Source organism: Alexandromys fortis, unplaced genomic scaffold (genome assembly GCF_014885135.2).
Source record: "Alexandromys fortis isolate MF-2015 unplaced genomic scaffold, M_Fortis_MF-2015_v1.1 scaffold_95, whole genome shotgun sequence".
In the NCBI taxonomy this organism is placed as follows: Eukaryota; Metazoa; Chordata; class Mammalia; order Rodentia; family Cricetidae; genus Alexandromys; species Alexandromys fortis.
In genome coordinates this window covers 3747754-3772531 of record NW_026067990.1, presented here as the reverse complement: position 1 = coordinate 3772531, position 24778 = coordinate 3747754, and the positions used below count along the sequence as shown (strand labels likewise).

At 40.8% G+C, this 24778-nt stretch overlaps 1 protein-coding gene across 1 annotated transcript; it reads right to left on the bottom strand.

The window, feature by feature from the left end:
- Positions 1-2572: 2572 nt before the first annotated feature.
- Positions 2573-10134, bottom strand: CUNHXorf66 (chromosome unknown CXorf66 homolog). Its single transcript, XM_050159698.1, has 3 exons — positions 10032-10134; positions 6316-6472; positions 2573-3506 (listed from the first exon to the last, which is right to left on the bottom strand). The coding sequence occupies exons 1-3, from the start codon at positions 10132-10134 to the stop codon at positions 2573-2575; spliced, it is 1194 nt and encodes a 397-aa protein (XP_050015655.1).
- Between the last annotated feature and the right edge of the window lie 14644 nt (positions 10135-24778).

Below are 24778 nucleotides of genomic sequence, written 5' to 3'. Positions count from 1 at the left end.
TGCAATGACAAGGTTTAATTTTTCAAAGTTATTGACTTCTGCAAGGTTTTAGTAGTGCCCCCACCCCACCCTTTTCCCCATTTCTCTTCCTCCTTCCTTCCCTTCTTTACTTCCATCCTTTTCTTGGCCCATTTGTACTTGACCTAGGGACTTAAGGTGCCAGAAATTCAACAACCACCAAAAGTCCACCAGAGACAGTGGCTCATGAGTTGATTGTCTCATTACAGTGAATATTAAAGATACAAGAAATTTGTAGAAGTAGGTGAAGTAGCTGTTCTCCTGGTTCAAGCAGGGAGATGACCATGTTCTATTCGCATGCTGCCCACCCAGTTAAGGAGTAGTTAGAGCCCTCCTGTGTTCATCTCTGGTTCCTGCTTCATTGGCTGCCAGCCTTGTCTGCTAGTCATTGGCCCACAACTCATCATTCGCGCAGGAATCTTGATGCTGCGCTATGCTTTTGTTGTTTTCACACTTTTGTGGCCAGCTTATCGCTTCAGCATCGAAATAACCCTTATCACAGAAACCAAGTTGTAGCTGTGGCTGTTCTTGGTTATTTAATATTTTATACCACAGAGCAATCTGAGAGTCTCTTTCCTGAAATACATGGACACTTTCCACTCATGATTTACTCTGTTATGAGTACCTGCATCAGGTTTCAATAGTATGTGTCTAGCGTGCATTCCTTGGGGACTAGGAATCAGGGGAATCAGCAGGCCACTAACACTGGTTCAGAAACCTCTTGCCTCCCATCAGTTTTGTGTTCTCATATGCAGCTGTGAGACCTCTTGTCTTCTTCAGTGCTCCCAATTTTACTGTTCTTTTTTTAAAAGATGCATTTATATGTATGTGAATTATATGTATATGTGTTTGCCTGCATTTGTATACATATCACATATGTGCAGAAGCCGATAAAGGCCAGAAGAGGGAGTTATATGCCCTGGAATTTGAGTTAAATGTCATGATTAGTATCCATGTGGGTGTTGGGAATTAAATCTAGGTCTTATGCTAAAGTAGTTTAAGTGCTTTTAACTGCTAAGCCCTTTCTCCAGTCCCCAGCTTTACTGTTTTGGCTCCAGTCTTTCTTTGACCCCAACATTTTATTTCATTATATAATCAATGTGTATAAATTTCACCATGGGTCCCTTGCTATCTACAGTAAGTTAATTGCTGAGTCAATTACAACACTTAGTCTGATATCATAGAATTCCAGGAGTGTGTGCTATATAGGTTGGAGGCCTCCATTTAGGTGGTAATCTCTAGAGGAGGAGATGTTCTTAGAACTGGTTGTTAGAAATTTTTCTAAATTATCCAGCAGCAAGATGTATTGAGAATCTAATAGTCTGGAGTCCATAACAAAATACCATAAACGGAATGGCCTGTAAGCCTGAAAATTTCTTTCTCACAGTTCTGAAGTCTGGAAAGTTCAAACTTAAAGCAGCAGCAGATGTCTAGGGAGGGCCAGCTCTAGAATTCACGTATGGAAATTTTTGCTGGGTCTCTCAGGGCAGATGCAAGCACTTTAGCCCCTTCTAGAGGTACAAATCCCGTTCATGATGTGCTCTATTTTCACGACCCCACTACCACCCAAGGACTCCATACCCATCCTATATAGCATTAGGTTTCAACCATGTGAATTTGGGGCAAATACAAGCATTCATTCCATAGCACAGAGTTATAGAGCTATATTTTTAACAAGCACTATGTCCTATAGAAAAAGACACAGTCTTAAATCATGAGTTTTCCACCTAAGTATTGACAGTAGAGCTGGGGATGTGGCTCAGTGGCAGAGAGCTTGTCTAATGTGTACTTGGTTCTGGATTCCATAATCAGTACCACACATCCCACCCCCAACTAAAAGTTACTTCAGGGACTGGGAGGATAGTTCTGTGGTGAAACATTTGCCTAGTATTCACAGTCCTGGACTTGATCCCAACTCTGAAAATAAAAATTTACAAATAATTTCCAGGGGCAGAAGAGATGACTCAGTGGATTAAGAGCTCTTCCAGGGTACCCAGTTAATATTCTCAACATCCACATGGCAGCTCCTGTCTGGAACTCCACTTCCAGAGAATCTCTCTTCTGGCCTCCTTGGGCACCAGGCTCACAGTGGTGCACAGGAATATATGGAGGCAAAACACTCACACACATAAAATAATAATAAAAAATTAATTTAAAAATAAAAAAAAACATTTCCAAGTGGTCACAAAGCTCACTGGTATACTTGACTAGCAGAAATGATACTCTCAGTTTACTCCTCAGCACTGAAAAAAAAACCTCTATAAATAATGTCAAATTGGGCCTTTCATTAAGCTCTATCTCAGGGGAAAGAGCAGTTAAGGATATCCATCTTAAAATTTCTTTCTAGATTTGTATGTAAATGTATGGTTCCCATTTAAGTGATCACATATAAAAAATGCACCAAATGAATCTTGTGCCAATGAGATGCAGTGATAAATACAATGACCAATAATTTGTTGTGCCATGCATTTAATTGTCTTCAGAACATATATGTCTATTATTGACAGTGATTACATGTCAGTATTCCGCATGTAGATTAAATTGTTTTAAGTCCTTAGTAAGTTGAGACGCTTTCAACCATGTCATCATCAAGACTGCTGCCACAAATAATGACTATCTCTCTATCACTGTCTTCACGCTCACATGTTTTCATAGTCTCATTCCTCTCATCTTTATAACATTTGTACTTGTACACTCTTTCAATGTACTTGTACTCTGCTTCATAAAAGGACTTGGGACATGGCTTCATTGTCTTTGAAACATAAGGATTTCCAGCATGCTCCCTCTTTGGCCCCGCAAGATCTTTGAGAAGAAATTCAGGATTACATTTTTCCTGATAGTATTTGCAAAATGAGAATGATGAATACTTCCCGCGTAACACAACCTTTCCTGTACTCATTGACTTTTTTTGATCATGGCTTCCACGTGCCTGATTTGGTCTCCTTCTAGGTGGTTTGATGGACACAAGTTGAATATTGGAGACTGATAGGCAAGGCTGTGTGACTAGAGCAGCTGGCATTTTCACAGTGGTTAGCCAGGGTTGTATGGCTTGCATCTCTGAGCAGGATAATTTACGGGTATGGGCGAGCTTCTGCGATTTTTTAAGGCTGTGTTTCTTATAGGACTTATTCTGGCTAGATGACTTACGTAATCTTTGGGGACTTGACGACTTGGTTGACCTTTTTGTATCGAATTGTTTGTTTAATGTTTTTACACTGCATTGCATGGATGACTTATCAGTATTTGTACATTTCATTGCATTTTGTGGGTTGGATGGTATGCATGGCTTTTCTAGACTTGCAGGCTCAACTGGTTTTATTGTATCGTTTGGCACAGATAGGTTTTCTTGACATGAGGGCTCAGCTTTTTGGTCTGAATTTAACAGCAGAGGTTGAGTTTCCAGAAAGTCCTCAGTTATTATATCAGGTTGACAAGCTGATACCTTGGATACCCAGGATGATATAGCTTCCATATTTTCTTTGTTGAGCCTAAAACACAGAAAACTTTGGGTGTCATAATTTAAAACTAAAGTACTATTGCTATCATCAGGAAATAGAATGCTAGCTTAGGGTATGGATTTTTTCCAGAGTAAAAGTTAAACACAGTATCAATTAGAGTGTGCTGACATCTGTAACATGTTATACATATTAATTCATAAATAATTTTTCTTACAGGAGATGAAGGTGTGGGATGGAGGAGCAGTAATTGGAATTCAAAGGCATTAGATAACTTTTAGTCCAAGTATGGGAGGACACAAAATTGTCAATAATAATAAAGATGTGGTACGTATGTATAGTAGACTATAACTTGGGTATAAAATTAAAATTTGCAGGGGAAATGGGTGGATTTGTACATGAGTAACCTAGGATAAAAAGGACAAATTTCACTAGTTCTCTTTCATCATACGAGGATCCTAGTTTTAGTACATTATATCTAGTGGAGTACCTGTGCGAACTAGGAAACAAAAAAGCAAAGCAAGTGTGTGTGTGTGTGTGTGTGTGTGTGTGTGTGTGTGTGTGTATACCTTGAGGGGGAGGGTAGTAGAACATAGATAAAAGGAAGAGGGATTCTGAGAGGAAATGTTTAGACAGAGAGGGAGGCAGAGAGAGAGGGAATTGGGGGAGATGAAGGTGTGGGAAGGAGGAGGATTAATTGGAATAAAAGGAGTATAAAAAACCATTTGGAAAGCTAGATATGCAACAACAGCTTGACTGTTTTAGTAGCGGTGCTAACTAACTGCTCTCTGAATGGATTCTAGAGTCTCAGTCTGGGTGATGGAAAGGGGACCAGAAAGCTTGACTAACAACTCAAGTATAGGAGGGGTATGCCCACAGGAGGAATGGACTTCTGATGGTTAACTAAACTGATATAGCCGCAAACTGCTTTCTAAACACTTATGTGTATATCCACAGGCAAAAGCAGCTTCAGCTAATCAAGGAAGCCTCTCCTTACAATGAACAGTGGAGAATTTAGAAATTGTGTCACCCATGTGGATTTAGCCCCAGGCAAGTCACTTATACCACCACTTCTTAGAATCAGGGAATGCTATGGAAGAGGCAGCCAGAAGTCTTTAAGAGCTGGAAGCTAAGGTGAAGACTAAGGTGAAAAGCCATTCCCTCCACTTGATGATGCAGCTGCTGTAATCATTAACTCACATCAACTGTTGTTACCTGCACTGAGACTACACCAAACATCATAGTCTCCTTGTCCGTTCACACTCAGGTGATCCTGCAACAATCTGTCTCCATCTACCTGGGTCCCCTTGATTGATCTCCAGTACATTAAAGTCAGTAAGAGTGGGGACCCTCAGCCCTTATACACCCTTAATTTCATCCATAAATGCAGAGAGTAACTTGATATTCATCTTGTAAATGAGTTTAGGGCTCAACTCTTAAAGACACAATGTTTGGTAGGTTAACAGATAATAGTTTGGGAGGCTATTGAAAAGGGACCCCTCCCTTCTATCATCTTCCTCTTCTAAAGTTTACTATACTGAAGACTTCTCCATACCCTCTCGGAGGAGGATACAGACCCTGTCAAGTGAGAGATACAAAAAGAAAAACTGTTCTGTTTTTCACTGGTATAATTGAAACAAAAGTCAGGAAATGTTATTCATAGTCATGACATTTTGTAAAACTCCTACATTTTGATTAAACAGTGACAATTTTGGAAGCTAATGTTGTCAAATTTCTAGAATAAAAGCATCTTGCTTTGTTAGATTCCTGCCTTCCTTTTCCTATCAATCTCCAGTAAGGGACTAGCCATGAAAGATGTTTATTAATCACCTAACATCCTTCGGCTGGCCTGGAACTTACTATGTAGATCAGGCTGGCCTCAAACTTATAGATCGCCACCTACCTCTGACTCCCAAGTGGTGGGATAAAACATGTGTGCCACCATACCTGGCTAAAGGAAAAATTTCAATCATCCTTTACCCAATTTTCTGTCCCATGGCTACCCCATATTGTAATCAGATAGTGATCTCTTACTCTTTTAATTCAAAAATAATAATTTAATTTTATGTATATGGGTATTTTGCTTGCATGTATGTCCTTACATCATGTTTGTGCTTGATGCCTGTAGGGGCTAGACGATGACAAAGATCCTCTAGACCTGGAGTTACAGATGGTTTTGAGCTGCTGGGTAGGTGCTGAGAATCAAACCCAGGACTTCTCATAGAATAGCCAGTGCTCTTAACTGCTGAGCTATCTCTCTTTACAGCAGAGATTTCTTCTGAAGAACTTCCTTTCCCCCCAAATAAAAGCCTGTATTATTGGTCTGGAGACATGGCTTAGTGGTTAAGAGTACTTGCAGTTCTCGCATAGAAACTGGGTTTAGTTATCAGGACCCACTGTGGCCTCCAAGCAGCTTTAACTCCATTTCCAAGGGATTTGATGCCCTCTTTTGGCTGCTGTGGGTACTGCATGCACATTTGTATTTGCAGACTAATTAATACTCATACATATAGAAGTAAATACCTGACTTTCTTTCTCATAGATCTTTCACTTAAAACTCAAGTAAAAAGTTGTGTATGGTAGCATATGTTTGTACTCCACATGTAAGGGAGAGGTTGCTGGGGAAGATTGCTGGGGCTTCCTGCCTGTAAGCCAACATTTAGGTTTACTGACACACACTGTATCAGTACAATAAGGCATAAAACGATAGAGCAGGACATATCTGACATCATCTTCTGATTTCTGCATGTGTACACACACCTGTGCACAAATACTTCACCCACCCACATACACACACACACAACATACACACACTTTTCATTCTTAAATGTGTAAAACTTACCGTCGTGGTGGTTGGACCTCCTCGACCACGCAGTTATGATACAGTAAACAAAAGCAGGTAAAGGTAAAGGTTATGATCATTATTCCAATTATGAAGTCCAGCAAGTGTTTCCTAAAATCCTTCATCTTTTCTTCTGGAGAGACCGTAGTTTTTACAACTGCAAATAGATTGTATCATCAGCAAATGTGCTAGGTAACCCAGTCCCTCCTCCCCTTTGAGAGTGGTTTGCCACTGTACATGGAAGTCAAATCCCTTTCTCATTGATTTCTTGAAAAATATGTTTAAGTCTATGAGTGTTTGCCTATGTGTTGGAGTGTTTGCTTGGATGTATTTATGTATGCCATATGCATGTATGCCTGGAATCTGGCAGAGGTTAGAAGAGAGTGTCAGATACTCTGAAACTGTTGTTACAAATGCTTGTGAACTACCATATGAGTGTACCAGGAACTGAAATCAGCCCTCTGTAAGAGAAACAAGTACTCTTAACTACTGAGCTATTTTCCAGTCCTTCAGTGATTCCTTTTTAAGTTTAAGAAACTTTCCTTAATAATTTTCTTGTGTGTGTGTGTGTGTGTGTGTGTGTGTGTGCATACATGTGGGCATGTAAGTATGCAAATGTGATTTCCCCATGCATGTGCATGTGAATGTCAGAGGAGGACTTTAGGTATTTTCCTCAATCACTATCTTATTTTTTGAAATATCTATCTATCTATCTATCTATCTATCTATCTATCTATCTACCTATCTTTGTGTGCATATGGATTTGTCTGTGTGTGGACAAGTGCATGTTTCAATGTACATGTGGAGGTCAGAGGACACCACCTTGGGTGTCATTCCCTGTCTTCTACCTTGTTTGAGACAGGGTCTCTGTAGCATGAGTTCTAATTGGTCTTAATAATAAAAACTCAGGACTCAGCTATCAGGGGGTGAAAGCTGAAAGATCAGAGAAGTGGAGTAGCCAGCCACTAGAGTTCTTACCTCTACCAATGCTAAGACCAAAAGGTCTTCAGACTGCATCCTCAGACTGTATCCTCAGATTGACTGCTGCTCAGACTTCTAGCTCTGACTGCTCCTCAGACTGCACTGACCTTCTGTCTCCTCCCACCTTATCTTCCCCTCTCTGCCCATTCATATCACTCCTGTCTCCACCTCTCTAGTGCTGGGATTAAAGGCATGGGATCCCAAGTGCTAGGATCACCTTTGTGTGAGCTGTTTCTCTTTTAGACTACTGGCTCAATTTTGTGTCACCCAGGGTTGCCTTGAACTAACAGAGATCCAGAGTTCTGAGATTAAAGGTGTGTCCCACCACTGTCTGGCCTCTTGTGGCTTAGCACTAAATTCTGATCTTCAGGCAAGATTTATTTGTTAGATTACAAACAAAATATCACTACAGACAAAAGGAGTGATATGGCTGGGTGTAGAAAGGAATATAAGGCGGGAGGATATAGGAGCTTAGTGCAGTCTGAGGAGCAGTCCGAAGCAATCAGTCTGAGGAACAGTCTGAGGCAGCAGTCTGAACCAGCAGTCTGAGGTTGCAGTCTAAGGATGCAATCTGAGGAGACAGTCTGTGGACAGGATTGCCCTTTTGGTCTGAGCATTGGTAGAGGTAAGAACTCTCTAGTGGCCGGCTTCCCTGCTTCTCTGATCCTTCATGGTTCACCCTCCCCCCCCCCCCATTACGAGGAAATAGTCTCATGTGGCAGTTTCAACAATATCACCTCTCATACGTCCTGGAGTTGGGGTCAACAGAAAAAGTTAACCTTGACAAAAGTGTCAGAAAAGGCCTATGTTTGGGGACTCCAACCCCTCAATATCAACACCTGTGTAACCTAACTCTCCCTAGTCCCAGGATGACAGGAAACTGGTACCTAGTACCCTCTAAAGCTCAGGATTGAGATTTTCGGCCAAATAAGAGGAGGAAATATAAAATTTTAAGACAACTCTGAGGCCTCTCAGCCTTAGTGTTTCCCCCCCTCCTTGGGAACCAGGAATCTAACAATTACCCACACACGTACTGAAATGTTGGAAACTTTCCATCTCCCTGAGTCTTTGTGAATGTTCCCCAGATAAAACTCAGTTGTTAAAATTGGGGCAAGATAACCCTTAAGATGTTGACTCAGTTCCTGATGTTTTGACTCAGTCCCTGGGAAGGGGCCAAAGAAACTGTCAAATGTTTCCTCTTACCTCACCTGATCTGACAACCACCCTCCAGTCCTGGCTCAGACCAATCATTTCTAATAGCCCTTTGAATAAGCCAATCTCAATAGTTGAAGAACAACCCCCTAGACTCCCCCCTTGTTTCTGTGGCTTTTTGCTTGAAAAGCAGCCTGTATCTGCTATTCGGGGTTTTTCTGGCTTTTTGAATGCTGATAAACCCTGTCACGACAGAATTAATTAAAATACACATGCTTTTGCATCAACTGAAATGTGAGAGTGTTTTCTTGGGGCGACTCCTCCTCGGTAATTGGACTCCAGGGTCCAATAATAGCTGATTCCAAGTTTTACTATTAATACTGATTAGAATTCGTGTTACTGGTCTCTTTGGTTGTTTATTGCTGCACTGAAAACCAGGTTAGCTGATTCGTGAGTTTGTGAAGATTCTCTTGTCTAGCTCATATCCCACTGTAGGAACATTGGGATTATAGATAATTTGTCATTGTGCTCAGTTTATGTGTGTTCTGGGGCTCTGAATTTGTCACCACACTTGTGCAGCAATTGCCTTACCCACTTTGCCTTCCAGTGTAATTTTCTTTCTTTGAGCACATCCTGGCTTTGTAGTCAGAGACTGCTTTTTCATTTCCTGACTGTTCAGACTCAAATAATCACACAGAAACTATACTATTTGGTCAATAGCTTAGTGGTATTCCTTGCTTAGCTCTTTCACTCTTTCATCTTGAATTAACCCATTTTTCTTTATCTATGTATTGGCACAAAGCTGTGGTTTACTGGTGAGGATCAGCGTCTGTCTCCTTCAGCAGCTACATTGTGACTCCCTGACTCTGCCTACTCTCTCTGTCTCTGTTCTGATGTCCCACCTGGCTTTATTCTGCTAAGCATTGGCCCAAACAGCTTTATTCATTATCCAATAAAAGCAACACATATACAGAAGGACAGCCCACATCATGGCTATAAATGTCAAATGTGAGTAGTATTTGTGACTAATTTATATCATTATCTGCATTACCTCTGAATCATGGGTGGTTATTGCAGTAACTAAGATTTGGGCATATGCTGTGCATAGGTGAGAACAGTTGAGTGTTACTATGTATGTGGCAGGAAATAGGACAAGATAACAACAGACCATGCTCAGCCATTGGTATATTAGTAACAGCCATTTCAGAGGCAAAGAATGAAGGGTCATTCGGCTCAGGTACTTGAAAGGAGTCTGAACAACACAGAAAGAACCTAACTCCAACAACTAAACCCAAATCAAAACAAACCCCTGCCTTTTAAGTCCTATGGTAGATTTATTCCCATAAGGCTGTCTAGTTTGGTTGGCAGACAGGGTGTTAAAGGAAAGTCAGAGGGGACTGTGACTCTATATTCTTTAGATTTTGAATTTCCACATAGAACTTAAAATACCAACTATTGTACTGCAAATTCTTAAAGCCCTCCTAACAGTAACACTATTATAAGAGCATATTTCTTAATCCAGCATTCTTAATAACATAATACATTAATAATATGATAATACATTTTGAACATTAAGCTTAGGCACATACCTGTAGTTCTGGAAGTGGATGATTCATTGATGTGGTTTGTATTTAAGCAACTGATTGTCCAAATGGATAAGAATAAGAGATAAATATGAACCTTCATGGCCAGAGTGTGGCCAAATGCTTCTTTGGCTGAGGTTACCTCTGTATCTCCTCAGGCTGGTCTTGGGGTTTGTGACATCACTGTCAGTTTTGCATCAGACACTGACAGCATAATCTCACTGTGGAAAAGCAGAAAAAAGGACTAAAGAGTCAGGCTTAGTGGTACATTACTATAATCACAGCATTTGGAAGGCAAGGCAGGAAGCTCATACATTTGAGGCCAAACTGAATTACACAGTAAGGCCCTGTCATGAACAACTCCTAACATTCTCCAACAACAACAACACATCCATTTCAGTCTGGGGGAGAGAGATAAGGGAAGGGGTTTCTTAGTTAGGGTCTCTTTTGCTATATTAAAATACCATGTCCAAAAGTAGCTTATGAAAGAAAGGGTTTATTGAAGCTTACAGTTCCACATCACAGTCTGTCATGAAGGAAAGTTAGGGAAGAAATTCATGGCAAGAACCTGAAGGCAGGATACAGCACCTGAAGTTCTAGGTGGAGGTCTGATTTCACAGTAGTGTCAACAAAATGATCCCATGTGCTTATGTGTATTTGAGAACAACAGCCACAGCAAAGCAGTGTTTCTTTGGTAGAACATGTTGAATGTCTCAAGAACTGGCTTTGTTCCAAGCTAGAATTCCTTCTGCCTTTGCAATAGGGACTTAGTGTTACTTATTGAATCTTAGTGCAACCAAGAATTTATGATTTTTTTTACATTTCTCAATTTCTTTACTATGTTAGAATATTCTCTCACATTGCAAGGGGAAATTATAATTTAAATTTGCATGTTTTATGTTGCAAGGTTTGTAACTATCCTGAATGTAATTAGAAGTCTTGGAGAAAAATAAATATTGTAAAAAATGAAAACTAATTTATTTGAAATGGCATTTCCTTTGCAATTATGATGAGGTTATCTTTCTTTAACTGATGAGGGAGTGGGACTTGATTGGGGGAGGGGGAGGGAAATGGGAGGCAGTGATGGGGAAGAGACAGAAATGTTTAATAAATAAATAAACGAAAAAAAAAAAGAAATGCCATGCCAAAGGGAAAGCACAGTAGGGCTTCCTAAATAACAGATGTTAAGTACTCAGTTATAGAGATTGGTTTTTTACTTTGCTTCTCTACTGCTGTAATAAAATATCGATCAAAAGAAATTTGGGGGAGGAAAGGGTTTATTTGAACTCACAAGGTACACTCCAACAAAGCCAAGGCAGGAACTCAAGGTGCGAACCTAGAGGCAGGAACTGAAGCAAAGACCATGGATGAACGTTGTTTACTTGTTTGTTCCCCATGACTTATGGGCTTGCTCTTTTATATGACCTAAGACTGTAAGCTCAAGAAAGTTCATTATCATGTAAGCATATGTTGTACTTAGGAAATATAACCCTCCCATTCCCTAGCTATACTTCTGCTAGGGATTTACTTGAAGGATCCCAAGATCACCGTATTGCAGAGATATCTTCACAACAGTCTTGATTGCAACACTTTTTCCACAATAGCTGTGTAACGGAACCAACCTTGGGATCCAACAACAGAGAAATGGATGAAGAAAATGTCATATATGTGCACAGTGGAATCGTGTGATGGAAAAGTATGAACTGTTTTTAAAGGAGGTAGGGCAAAGATCTGAGGACAATGAGGAAGGCTGCTCAGATGCTGCAGGGAATGGAGAGACGAAAGAAACTATCAGATGTGCTAACAGTTGGCAATTGTGCCTTTCTCTGCATAATGGGAAAATTATTTTCTTTAATGACAAAGCTATTTCTATGGTAGGTGATAGGTTCATTAAGTTAATAAATTAATCACCATAATTAATCTTACGTGGGGAATAGATGTTAATCAGAACTGCTGTATAAGAGAGCATTCAATTTGCTGAGGAGTTTTCCCTGACAACCACATTCTGTCAGTATATGACTAATGGACCAGCATATACTATTCAAAGAGCTGACTCATCTCAGGGCTCTGAGCCTAGGCTCCTAAAACAGACACACCAGGAGATGCCTCGCTTAAGCACATGTCCTGGTCTCTTTGTTTAGCCTATTTTTGCCTGCCCTGGTTTCTGTTTCAGCATACAGACAAGGGGGGGTCTCTATGGAAGACATTTCTTTTAGAGAAGTGTATATGAATCACAGATAGGTGGCAGTGGGAAAACAGACTGCGTTCCAACAAACGGATTTGCTCTTGAAATTTTGTGTTGTTTCAGCATGAATTGGCAGTATTCAACTCCCAAGTGGGGCTTCTTCTGTGTTGTGGAGGCTTCAGTGGTAGAGAGAATTGTGTGTGTGGGAGACATTAAAGACAATTACTTGTGTGCTAGTAGAACTGAGAATAACAGATTTGATTTCATTTAGGAAGTCTAGGGCCAGTGACATTGGAGAAAGAGTACAGGAGCTGAATCATGGGAAACAAATAAGACTATATGAGAAAATGAAAGAGAAGGATATCTTAGTGAAGGAGGCAAGCACGCTTGCAAAAGCACTGTGGCAAATTGGAAGACTCAAATAAAAATATACATGGTTAAAAGAAAGAGTGTGAGCTTCTTCCCCCTTCACAGGCCTGGCTCTTCCCTTCCCTATGCTGTCAAATAGGTCACCCTACCTCACAGGTAGCTGGAATCCTCTTTGACCTCCCTTCCCTACCCAGCAGGTTACCTACGCTCCTTTACTTTCCACACCATATGCCATCTGGTTGTTTGTTTGTTTTTCTTCTATGATTTAATTTCCCTGAAATGCTGGGTGGGCATTCCTCTGTCTCACCTTGTAGGCCTCTCAGTTTCTCTGGGATTTTGCTTCTGTGTGCTGCCAGGCTACTAGACTCCTCTGGGATCTTTCATACCTTAGGCTAGGCCCACTTGTTTCAACCTTACATACTTACACACTGCTTACTCCTCTGGGTTCTTGCTTCCCAGGGCTCCCAGGTAGGCCCTGACCCTCTCAACACATTAGGCCTCCCTATTACACACCCATCATACCAAGACATCCCCAATCACCAATAGATGGGAACTTATTAAGTACATTATTGCTTTTCTATTGTTGTGATAAGACACCATAGGCCAAGGTAACATACAGAAGGAAAAGTTTAGTTGGCGTTTATATTTCCAGAGCATAGGAGTCTCTCACTATAATGGTTGGGAGCATGGCAGCACGCAGGTAGAGCACTGGAGCAGAATCGGAGAGTTCACATTCTGATCCACAAACAGAAAGCAGAGAGTTTACTGGGGATGGCAGGAGGCATTTGAAGCCTTAAAGACCACCCCTATGACATACATCCTCCAACAGGCCATACCTTCTAACTTTTTCCAAACAGTTCCATCAACTGGTGACCAAGTGTTTGAACATAAGAGAGCCATTCTCCACCTCACAGTAGGACAACCAAGTGTGGAGAACCACACCAGAACTCATCTTAGGAGAGGAACAGCAAGAGGTATGCTGATTTTGGACAGTGTCTGTTCTCAGGAACCATAGCAGACTTGCAAAGACAAGGGATATAACTCGAAACTCCTATTACCAGTTCCGCATGTCTTCTACATGATCCTTTTTTGTGGAGATAATTTCCATTGCTTTTTAAAATCTGGTTCATTAAGGTTTTAATTTCCAGCATCTTTTTCAATTTGAATTTTCTTCATGAATTCTTTGTTAAATTATATTCTATTTTGCATTTATATCCCCATTCTATTCTCCTCTTTGTTTTTGTATATATCTTCCCAAATTGTTTGAATATAGGTGTTGTAGGAGACTACTTCTTTATTCCTGGCTGCTCAGACCCAAAATAACCACACAGAAACTATACTATTTGCAATACTGTTTGAATAGCTTAAGCATATTTCTGGCTAACTCATGCATCTTAATTTAACCCATTTCTATTAAACAGTGTATTGCCAGGTGGCTGTGGCTTATGGGTTAAAGTTCTAGCATCCTTCTCCGGCTGGGCTACATGGCTTCTCTCTGACTCTGCCTTCTTTCTCCCAGCATTTAGTTTAGTTTTCCCATGCCTCCCTAAGTTCTGCCTTGTGTAGACTTAAGATAATTTCTTTATTAGCCAATGGTATTCACAGCATACAGTGGGGAATCCCATATCATATAGGTATAATTGTTCTCTTGGAATTTGTTGTCTAGAAAAATCTTCTGGGTAATTTTTTTTTTGGCTTTTCGAGACAGGGTTTCTCTGTAGCTTTGGTGCCTATCCTGGAACTCACTATGTAGACCAGGCTGGCCTTGAGCTTAAAGAGATCCTCCTGCCTCTGCCTTCTGAGTACTTGGATTAAAGGTGTGTACCACCTGACTAAGTAATTCTTATTGGGATTAAAGGAATGAGACTCCACACCTGGATTTAAAACACTTTTCTTAAGTGTAGTTATATACAATGTTCATGAGAGATTCCATCGTAAGATGGTTGATACATTACTTTCCTCTGCGGAACTGGTAATGGGAGTTTCGAGTTATATCCCTTGTCTTTACAAGTCTGCTATGGTTCATGAGAACAGACACTGTCCAAAATCAGCGTACCTCTTGCTGTTCCTCTTCTAAGACGAGTTCTGGTGTGGTTCTCCACACTTGGTTGTCCTACTGTGATGTGGAGGACTGAAGAGATAAAAGGCAAGGTAGATGAGCTCATCACTCAGTAAAAGTTGTATCTGGTTTTGTGTGCCTTTTCCTGGACTCTTTTCTGTAGTTGTGTTTGTGTTTTAACAAATAAAGTTTGCCTGAAGATCAGAATGCAGAGCTAAAGCACTAGAGGCCAGGCAGTGGTGACACACACCTTTAATCCCAGGATTTGGGAGACAGAGGCCCATGGATCTCTGTGAGTCCAAGGCCACCCTGAGCTACACGAGATTGAATCTCACTAAAAGAATAACAGAACTCACACAAAGGTGATCCTAGCATTTGGGATCTCACGGTTTTAGTCCCAACACTAGGGGAGGTGGAGACAGGAGTGACATGGCTGGGGGGAGAGAGGAATATAAGGTGGGATGAAACAGGAGCTCATTGCAGTCTGATGATTGCCCCTGCAGTCTGAGGCAGCAGCCTGAAGCAGTCAGTCTGAGGAGCTCTCTGAGCAAGCAGTCTGAGCAGCAGTCAGTCTGAGGACACAGTCTGAAGAAGAGGTCTGAGGACAGGATTACACATTCTGTCTGAGCATTGATAGAGGTGAGAACTCTAATGATTGGTCACACTACTTCTCTGATCTTTTAGCTTTCACTCCCTGATAGCCGACTCCAAGTTTTTATTGTTAAGTAGGATTAGAATCCTGCTATACTTTTCCTTCCTATTGTTTGTTTTGTCCTATTCCAACATGCTAACTTTTGTTTAATTTTTTATTTTCCCTAAAATGCCAGTTTGTTTTCTAATGTGAAACAGAAAGGAGGTGGATTTGGATGGGTGAGGAGGTGGGGAGAAACTGGGAGGGAAAAGCATAACTAGGATATATTATGTGAGAAAAATATCTGTTTTCAATAAAAGGAAAAAGATTGAAGGAGAAATAAAAACTTTCCATGATAAAAGCAGATTAAAGGGATTTACGACTTCTAGGCCAGCTTTGGCTGGACTGGAATTAGATATGTAGACCAGGCTGGCTTTGAACTCACAGGGATTCTCCTGTAAGTTATTGGCCAGAGAGGCCCTAGAGGCATCCCAATACAATACAGGCTTTTGGTATTGCTCTTGATTGTCCATCATAACTAGATGGTAAGACCCCACTGCTGAAGACACTACATATTTTGGTTGAAGAACACAAAAAATAAATCTTAGAGGGTTGAAGGGGAGGGGAGAGGCAGGGAGGTGAGCAGAGAAATATGTAGAGCTCAATAAAAAAAAGTCTTAAATTGAGCAGGAAACTCCCTGGTGACTATCTTTTATTGTGTATGAATATGCTTTGCAGGCAGGCTGTTGTGGGGGGAATAACATCAGTAGTCGTATTCAGCACTTGACCCTGCATGCTACAATACTGACCTTCTAGCCATGATGTGCCTACTGGTGCAATAATAGTTTATTGAAGTAACCTACAGCTCTCTTAATTTGGTTTCAGGTCTGTTCTATAGAAGGAATTCATGCCTGGTAGTTTGAACATGGCCAAAATACTTGGCTAATGAGGTCATAGGCCCTAGGGGAGGTCCTGTTGATGGTTTTCTAAATGGTCATATTGTCAAACTGCCTTCTAAATATTTTCGTTTATATCCATACATTAGGCTGCTCCCAACTTTAGTCATAAGAGATTCCTATTACAGTGGTGATGTGTAGCAGTTTCCTCAGAGATTAAAATAGTCCATCCTTCAGGAAAGCTCCTTAATCCAAGAGGGAATCAACTCAAAATAGCTCAGGAAATCCCTAAAACTGACCAAATTTACTAGGCTCTGCCCTTTCAAGTATGAACAATAAAGAGTGCTAAGAGTTACTTTTAGACAAGCCAAGCTACAAAGAAGAACCCAAGACCAGACCAGCTAACTGTCTGGAAGAGGTTTAGACCAACTGAGGCACCTGGAAAGGACACTCTCCAACTTGTTGAGATGCCTGCAGGCTGTGCAGGGTGCACCAGGTCCCCAGCTTTGCGAGCTGTCACCCGTGCTCGGGTGGGCTTTAGTGATGCAGCTGTCTTTGAATCATTTCTGCTCTTATAAGCAGCTCCTCGTCCATATCCCTGTCAGTAACCCAAGCAAAATTCACTGGCTCACCAAATTGGGCTTCAGTGGTACCTGTACTTTGGGCTTCCTGTGCTCCCCATCTGGAACGAGTACACATGCATGCTGTGTCACCACAGGGAATGTCTTGTCACACAGGTGTGTACTAGTGAATGTAGAGACATTTTCATTTACAGTGCTGCAAAGAAGGGACTATGGGTGCTCAGTCATAGATAACACGAATTCCCTTCAAGACTTAGGGAGCACTGCAGAAGAGGAGATGGAAACACGGAAGAGCTGCACAATGGGTGGAGTGCTGCGAAATGCTGACATCTGGACATTAAACGGCTGTTGTGCACATAAGTCAGAGCAGCAGTGGTTACCAATGGAAGAACTAGCTAGTTAAAAGTTCCACCATGTTGAGAAGACATTCTGAAAGTCCACCCCAGCTAAATGTGACTGCTAGGGGAGGGAGATGCAAATTTCTTTGAGGGTCTGGCCACTGGAAGCTTGTCTATGCCCCAGTGGATGAGCCCACACCCATGTATATTGGTAGCACTAATTGGATTCAGTGGGCTAAAATAAACGAAGAAATAAACAAGGAATGAAGGGCACGGAGTTGAGAAAGGGATGGTTCGGAGGTCACGGGGCAATTGGAGAGGGTATTAAGATATGGATATGATCAAGATACATATGTGTGAAATTTTCAAAGGATTACTAGAAATTTTTTAAAGAATTGAGAAATGACGAAAGAACATGTCAAGTTAATATAGAATACAAGTCGTTGAAATTATGCACTTAAGGTCATTAGAACGGAACAAAACTAAATATTCAGTGGAAAATAGGACCTTTTTTGAAGCATTTAAGAAATATTTGTTATTTACAAAATCAATTTGCAACATTTACAAAATAATATTACAAAGTACTGAGTTTCCATCAGATGTCTTTATACATCTTCCTCCCAGTTAAGAAAACAATGCTGGGCTGGAGAGGGGCCTCAGCCTTCACTGCTCTGACAGAGGACCCGAATTCGGGTTCCAGGACCTACATAGTGGCTCACAAACAGCAGTTCAGCAGATCTGACGCTCTCTTCTCACCGCTATGGACACCAGGCATGCACATGTACACACACACATGCGGTTAAAACACCTGCGATGCCTATTATTGGCGTCAATCTGACTACATCTGGAATTAACTGAAAACCCAAGTCACTGAGCAGGCACACCTGTAAAGAAGTTTTAGTTAACTGGATCTTTCTTTTTCTTTTTTAAAAATTGTTTTTATTGAGCTATATATTTTTCTCCTCTCCCCTCCCTTCCTTCCCCCTTTTCCTCCTACCCTCTCTCATGATCCCCATGCTCCCAATTTACTCAGGAGATGTATTTTTCTCCTTCCTATGTAGATTACATCCACGTATGTCTCTCCTAGGGTCCTCTTTGTTGTCTAGGTTCTCTAGGATTGTGAATTGTAGGCTGGTTTTTCTTTGCTTTGTGTCTAAAAGCCACTTATGAATGAGTACATTTGATATTTGTCTTTCTGGGTCTGGGTTACCTCACTCAATATGTTTTCTTTATCTTGAAACTTTTAATAATCCTGTTCCACAAATAACTTTTAAGTGAAAGTAGTTTTGTGATTTTGAATATTTATTTTATTTTTTTACACTTATTTTATTGCTTGTGTGTGTCAAGGAGGTGTGCATGCCATGAGGTGTGGAGGCCAGAGGAGAGCTTCCAGAAGGTGGTTCTTACCTTCTATCATGTAGAGTCTAGGGATTAAATTCTCAGGCTTGGCAGTTAGTACTTTCTTGAACCATCTTGTTGGCTTCTAAGTAGGCCCACAGCCCCCAGACACCTAAGAATCTTTCAAGGTCATCTGACCCAGAGTGCTGCTCTTGGGTCACTGTGGAATTATTCTCAGCAAAGAGTGCCTGCTACAGATTTCCCTCCCCTAGCTCTCCAGAGCTGAGCACTTGCTGATGTTCTAATTTCCTCTGTTATATCTGATTGTCTTGTTTCCAGTGTCTTGCGAGCACCTTTAGCCTGAAAATAACAGTACCTCTACCCTGAAAATTTGAAGTTCTGCCTTAATCGCTTGTCTGCCTATGCAGATTTATGTCTCTCTACTGCCCCCATCTGGTAGGCAGTTGACATTGCAATGCTACATAGACCTTTTAAAGCTTTTCTTACGAGATTTTTGTTTGTTTGTTTGAGACAAGGTTTTGCTAATGTAATCTGGTTTTTCTGGAACGTTCTATTGACTACTACTCCAGGCTGACTGTGTTTGTTTGAAAAAGTACAGGTTGATTTTGAACACACTATGCAGCCCAGGGTGGTCTCTAACTTTCAGTTCTCTTCCCACAGATTCTTTTCAACTCACATACTGATTTTCAGTTTCTTGTGCCTCTTGTGTTCTTCTGATCTCCTGAAAAATTCTTTATATACGTTTTACTCTCAGGATGCTAGAAATTTTCATTATTATTTTTCATTGCATTTTAAAATTCCTTAAGATATTTTTCAGGAACAATACTAACGCATAGTAATAATAAAATTTACAGACTCACTTCTACCCCCACTCTATTCTCATTCCAGAGACAATGACTCAAATATTTGATGTACATCTGTTGCCTCACTTTTTAAAGATGTTTATGTTATGTGTATGACTGTATGGGGGTATGTGCATGTGAGTGCAAGTGCCCGTCGAGGAGGTCAGAAGTATCAGATCCCCTGGAGCTGGAGATACAGGTGGTTTGTGAGCCACCCAGTGGAGCTGCTGGGGACCAAACTCAGGAGTTCTCTACAACACAAACATGTGCTCTGAACTACTGCGCCATATCTCCAGCCCCTCAAGTCACTTTTGACATTCTAACTTGCATATCTATGCACATGATGAACACACACATACATGATACATATAATTGGGGTCTTTGTGTAGTATTATTTTTCAGTATAGTTTTTTCACTCACAACTATTCATACTCTGATGTTCATGGTAGCTTTTCTCGTAATAGCCGAAAGATACTGAAGCTCCAATAAATGTTTACCAGTGGTTAGATGGATAAATGAATAGGGTACATTCATTCACTCATTAGAAGATTATCCAACCTTAAAGAGGAATGAAATTTCAATATAATGTTAATGAACCTTAAATACATTATGCTAACAGAAAAGTACTATACTGTGATTCCACTTATATCATCTTCTCACAGTGATCAAATTCACAGAGACAGAAGCAGAATCCTAGTAGCTGTTGGCAGTGTGGAAAATAGGAAATTATTTTTGAGTGATGACAGCATTTCACTTTGAGATCAAGAAATCTTCTGAAGACGGATATTGTGATGGTTGTATGACAACATTTATGAGCTAGGTGACTTTTGAGGAACTTAATGTTTCTGTATTTTATGCTGTCATCTGATGGAGGAAGGTAATTGGTTAATTATAATAAACCAACTGCTTGGCCTCATAGCTTAGAACATAGGTGGGTGGAATAAACAGAATAGGATGCTGGGTGGAAGAGGAAGTGAGGTCAGACTCTGCTCTGCTTCCAGAGGGCTGGAGCAGAGACACCATGCTCAGCTCTCCCGGGCAGATGCACGCAATGAAGCTCCTCCGACCAGGATGGACTGGACATAGGCTAGACTCTTCCCGGTAAGCACACCTTGGGGTGCTTACACACATCATTAGAAATGGGCTAAATTAATATGTGAGAATTAGCCTAGAAGAGGCTAGATAGAAATGGGTCAAGCAGTTAAATTAATACAGTTTGTGTGTTGTTATTTCGGGCATGAGCTCGCCAAGCGGCCGGGGTGTTGGGGACGCAGCCCCGCTGCTCTTATTTCAACATTCATCTTTTAAAAGTAGAAAAATAATAAAAGCTTCCAAATGAAAACATAAGACTAAGCTAAACAATTTATGGATGGTACTTAGCATGGTACCCATCACACAAGAAATTCCATAGAAATGTTAAATTTGGGACTGGGGATGTGGGTCAGAGATAGGGTATTTGTCTAGTATGCACAGACCATGTATGTCACAGAAATAGCTGTTGTTGTTGGGTGTAATGACATACTCAGCCATCTTAGAGTCGTCACCTAGAAAGGATAAAAGGATAATGAGATGCTATTTCTGATCTTTATATAAGGAAATCTAGCCACTACATATGACAATAATGGTAGGAATCAGGGACTGAAAGGAATTTGCGTATGGGGTCCAGAAAAGAATGTCAAAAGAGCCCAAGAAATAAAGTCAGTGGTGGCCAATCAATTCTAGTATTAACCTTTATGAAACAAACAGTTGAGATTTAGGAACCTATAGATGCACAGCTGTAGGGAACGAGTGAAGCCCTGAGTGAAGGTATGTTGTTGACATGGGGATGGCCATGTCAAGGATCAATGTCTTAGCCCTGTTCAGCTGTATATAATAACTCTATCCTTTTCTTTATATGTTTGTAATAACCCCACCTTTTGTTTAGCTGCATGGAATAGCCTTGCTTCCCTTTTTAACTCCATGTAATAAATGCACTAAGCTCCCAAGGTATTGCAGCTTCTTCATTGAAGACCTTAGTCCAGCTGCTCCCTGCGTTCCTTTGTCTGTGTGCCTTCCTTTACCATCCCAGTCAGGTTGGTCCCTGGTGCCATTCAAAACAAGTCACATAGCTTCATATAACTTTCAGTGAAATACAAATAGAAGATTAGACACAAATTATTAAGATTACAGAGACTATAACAACACAATCAATGGCTTGATAACTTAAAAGTATAGATATTTATATAGGGAAACTTATGCCACCCCCTTTTACGGACATGTTATTTTTATCTGATTAGAACAGGAAATCTACTATTTTGAAAAAAAATGACCTTTTTTTAAAATCAAAATCAAGTAGTTATGTAAAGAACTAACAATTACAGTATATTCCCTTTCTGGTCACAAGGGTGGGCAGGTGGCTCAGGCTAGCTCACTAATAGTTACTTCCTGTACCTGACCATGAGACTCTCTCTCTCTCTCTCTCTCTCTCTCTCTCTCTCCCTCTCGGGTGAGAACCTATAGGGAATATCTATAGTGCTAGAAATTATGTTTTATTATGCGCCTGCTAATGTGTTCTAGTTATTATATGAAGAGTGAAAATCAAGTTTAATCTCAATTTTTGGTTCAATCTCAATTTATTCAGTGGCTGACATTAATGAAATGGTAACAGGTTGATTTCTATAAGGTTTTCTTGACTCGTAAAAAGGAGTTGTTGACAGGCCAGTTTCCATTTCACAGCTCTTTGCCTGTTCTGCCATCATGTGGACAAGGAGCGTAAACATCAAGAAAATAATCACACAAGGTTTCATTTTAAAAGGGCTTTAAGAGCACGTCCCTTTAATCCCAGCAAAGGCAGGAGGATCTCTGTGAGTTCAAAACCTTCTATACTTAGTGAGCTCCAGGACAGCCAGGCTCACATAGAGAGATCCTGTGTTGGATGTGTGGACTTTAAAAATAAGAGGATTTTTTTTTCCTTGCAGGGGTAGAGGAGAAAGGAAAGGACATAGAAAACATGAGTCTGAAATCAAGAATGACAGGGTAGGGCTGGGGCTATAGCTTAATTGGTAGCATGTTGGCCTAGTATGCACAAAACCCTGGGTTCAGTGACTCAGCACCCTATAAAGTGGGCTTGGTAGTACAGACCTGCAATCCAATCCTAGCAATCAGGAGGTAGAGCAAGAAGGATAAAAAAAAAATTAGGGTCGAGCGCTGCACCAGTGGTCATGGACTCCACCTGTACCTAGAGGGATAGGTAAGCATTTGATATTCCAGCTGGAGAGCCCGGCTCCCTAGTATGGTGGTTTCTCAGAAAATTGGGAATCAATCTACCTCAAGACCCAGCAATACTAGTTGTGATCATATACTCAAAGGATGCACAATCATACAACAAGGACATTTGCTCAATTATGTGCATAGCAGCATTATTTGTAATAGCCAGAACCTGAAAACAACTTAGATGTCTCTCAACCAACGACATTTTAAATTCACAGGCAAATGGATGGAACTAGAAAAAAAATCCTGAGTGAGGTAATCCAGACCCAGAAAGACAACCACAGTATGTATTCACTCATAAGTGGACATTAGATGTAAAGAAAAGGATAACCAATCTATAATGCACAAACCCAGAGAAGCTAGGTTAAAAAGGGGAACCTAAGAGGGACAGATACGGAGGGTCCAAGGGAGGAAAATAGTTCAGATCTGGGTAAACTGGGAGTGGGTAGAAGGAAGGTGATGGGGGATGGGGACATGTGGTGGGATCAAGGAGACTGAATGGGGGAGTGTCAGAGGGAGGGAGCAATGAAAGAGATATCCTGATAGAGGGAACCATTATGGGGTTAGGGAAAAACCTGATGTTAGAGAAATTCTCTGGAATCCACAAGGATGAGCCCAGCAAAGACTCCTAGCAATAGTGGAGAGGATGTCTCAAAGGGCCTCCCCCTTTAATCAGATTAGTGACTACCCCAATTGGCATCACAGAACCTACATCAAGTAACTGATGGAAGCAGATGCAGTGATCCACAGCCAGACACTGGGCTGAGATCCTGGAGTTCAGCTGAAGAGAGGAAGGAAGGATCATATGAAGAAAGGGGTCAATATCATGATGGGGGACACCACAGAGACAGCTGACCCAAGCTAGTGGAAGCTCACAGACTATGAATGAACAGCTGGGGAACCTGCATGGGACTGAACTAGACTCTCTGAATATGGGTGACAGTTATGTGGCTTTATTTGTTGGTGGGTCCCCTGGCAGTGGCAGCAGGACCTATTCCAGGTGTGCGAACTGGCTTTTTCAAGCCCATTCTCTATGGTGGGATACTTTGCTCAGTCTTGTTTGAGGGAGAAGAGCTTTGTCCTGCCTCAAGTTGATATGCCAGACCTTGTTGATTCCCCAAGGAAGGTCTTAACCCCCTCTGAGGAGTGGATGAGGGATGGGAAGAGGGGGTGGTCAAGGTGAGGTTAGGGGGAACTGGAGTTGACATGTAAAATGAAAAGTACATTTTTAATAAAAATTATAGAATGAAAAATTATAAAGTTAATTTTAACAAATCAAATCCAAAAATAAATAAGACTAATAATCATGAATACATTTTCTCTAAGAATATGTTGTTGGTTTAACATTTAGAAACACTGTAATTTGTCATTGTAGTACATGCAATGATACACTGAAAAAAATTAACACATCAACAGACATTTAAAAAGGCATTTTTAAAATGCAGTGTCTGGGGCTAGAGAGATGGCTCAGTGATTAGGAGCACTTACTGCTCTTTCAGAGGTCCTGAGGGTGGTTTCCAGCACCCATGTTAGGCAGCTCACAAATGCTTCTAACTCTAGCTGCAGGGGAGCCAATACCTTCTTCTGCCTTGCACATGTACATAAATAAAATAAATCTTTGAAAGAATTCAAGGCCAAGGCCAGCCTAAATTATAAAACACCTTGTCTTAAAACAAACAAATAATAGCAGCAAACATCAACAGATTTTCCCCCACTTTTCCCCACCAGTTCAGGCTGTAGGATTTACTCATCCAAATGCAATCAATGCACACGGGAGAAACTAGCAGTTACTTAGCACTGGTACATGCCAGGCAGGAGAGTCTCCCAGGCCTTGCCAAATCCATAGTGTTTGTAAACGGCAGAGTAAGGAGATGTGAAACTAAACGACAAGTGTAAATATAAAATAAAATTCAAATATAAAATAAAATATAAAATAAAATTTCATTAGTAAATTACATATGAAAGAATATAAGTATGTATGCATGCATACTTATATTCTTATATGTGTTATATATATGTTTATATATATATATAAATATGAAGTCCAGTAATAAAATGAATATTTGTGAATCCTTCAACTAACTTAATACCAGCATTTCATGGAGTTTACTTGTGTGCTCCTGACATAATACTTTCTTTACCTTGGCCTGAGTTAACCCTTCTCCTGACTTGCTTTCTCATTCACTTGACTCCTTCCCTTCCCCTCTCCTCCTCTCCCACCTCCCTTCTCCTTTCCCC

Coding starts and splice junctions, on each gene's coding strand:
- CUNHXorf66 (XM_050159698.1), bottom strand. CDS start 10,134: ATGAAGGTTCATATTTATCTCTTATTCTTATCCATTTGGACAATCAGT. Junction 6,473..10,031: donor TTCCAGAACTACAGGTATGT/GCCTAAGCTTAA, acceptor ATCTATTTGCAG/TTGTAAAAACTACGGTCTCT. Junction 3,507..6,315: donor GAGGTCCAACCACCACGACG/GTAAGTTTTACA, acceptor TCTGTGTTTTAG/GCTCAACAAAGAAAATATGG.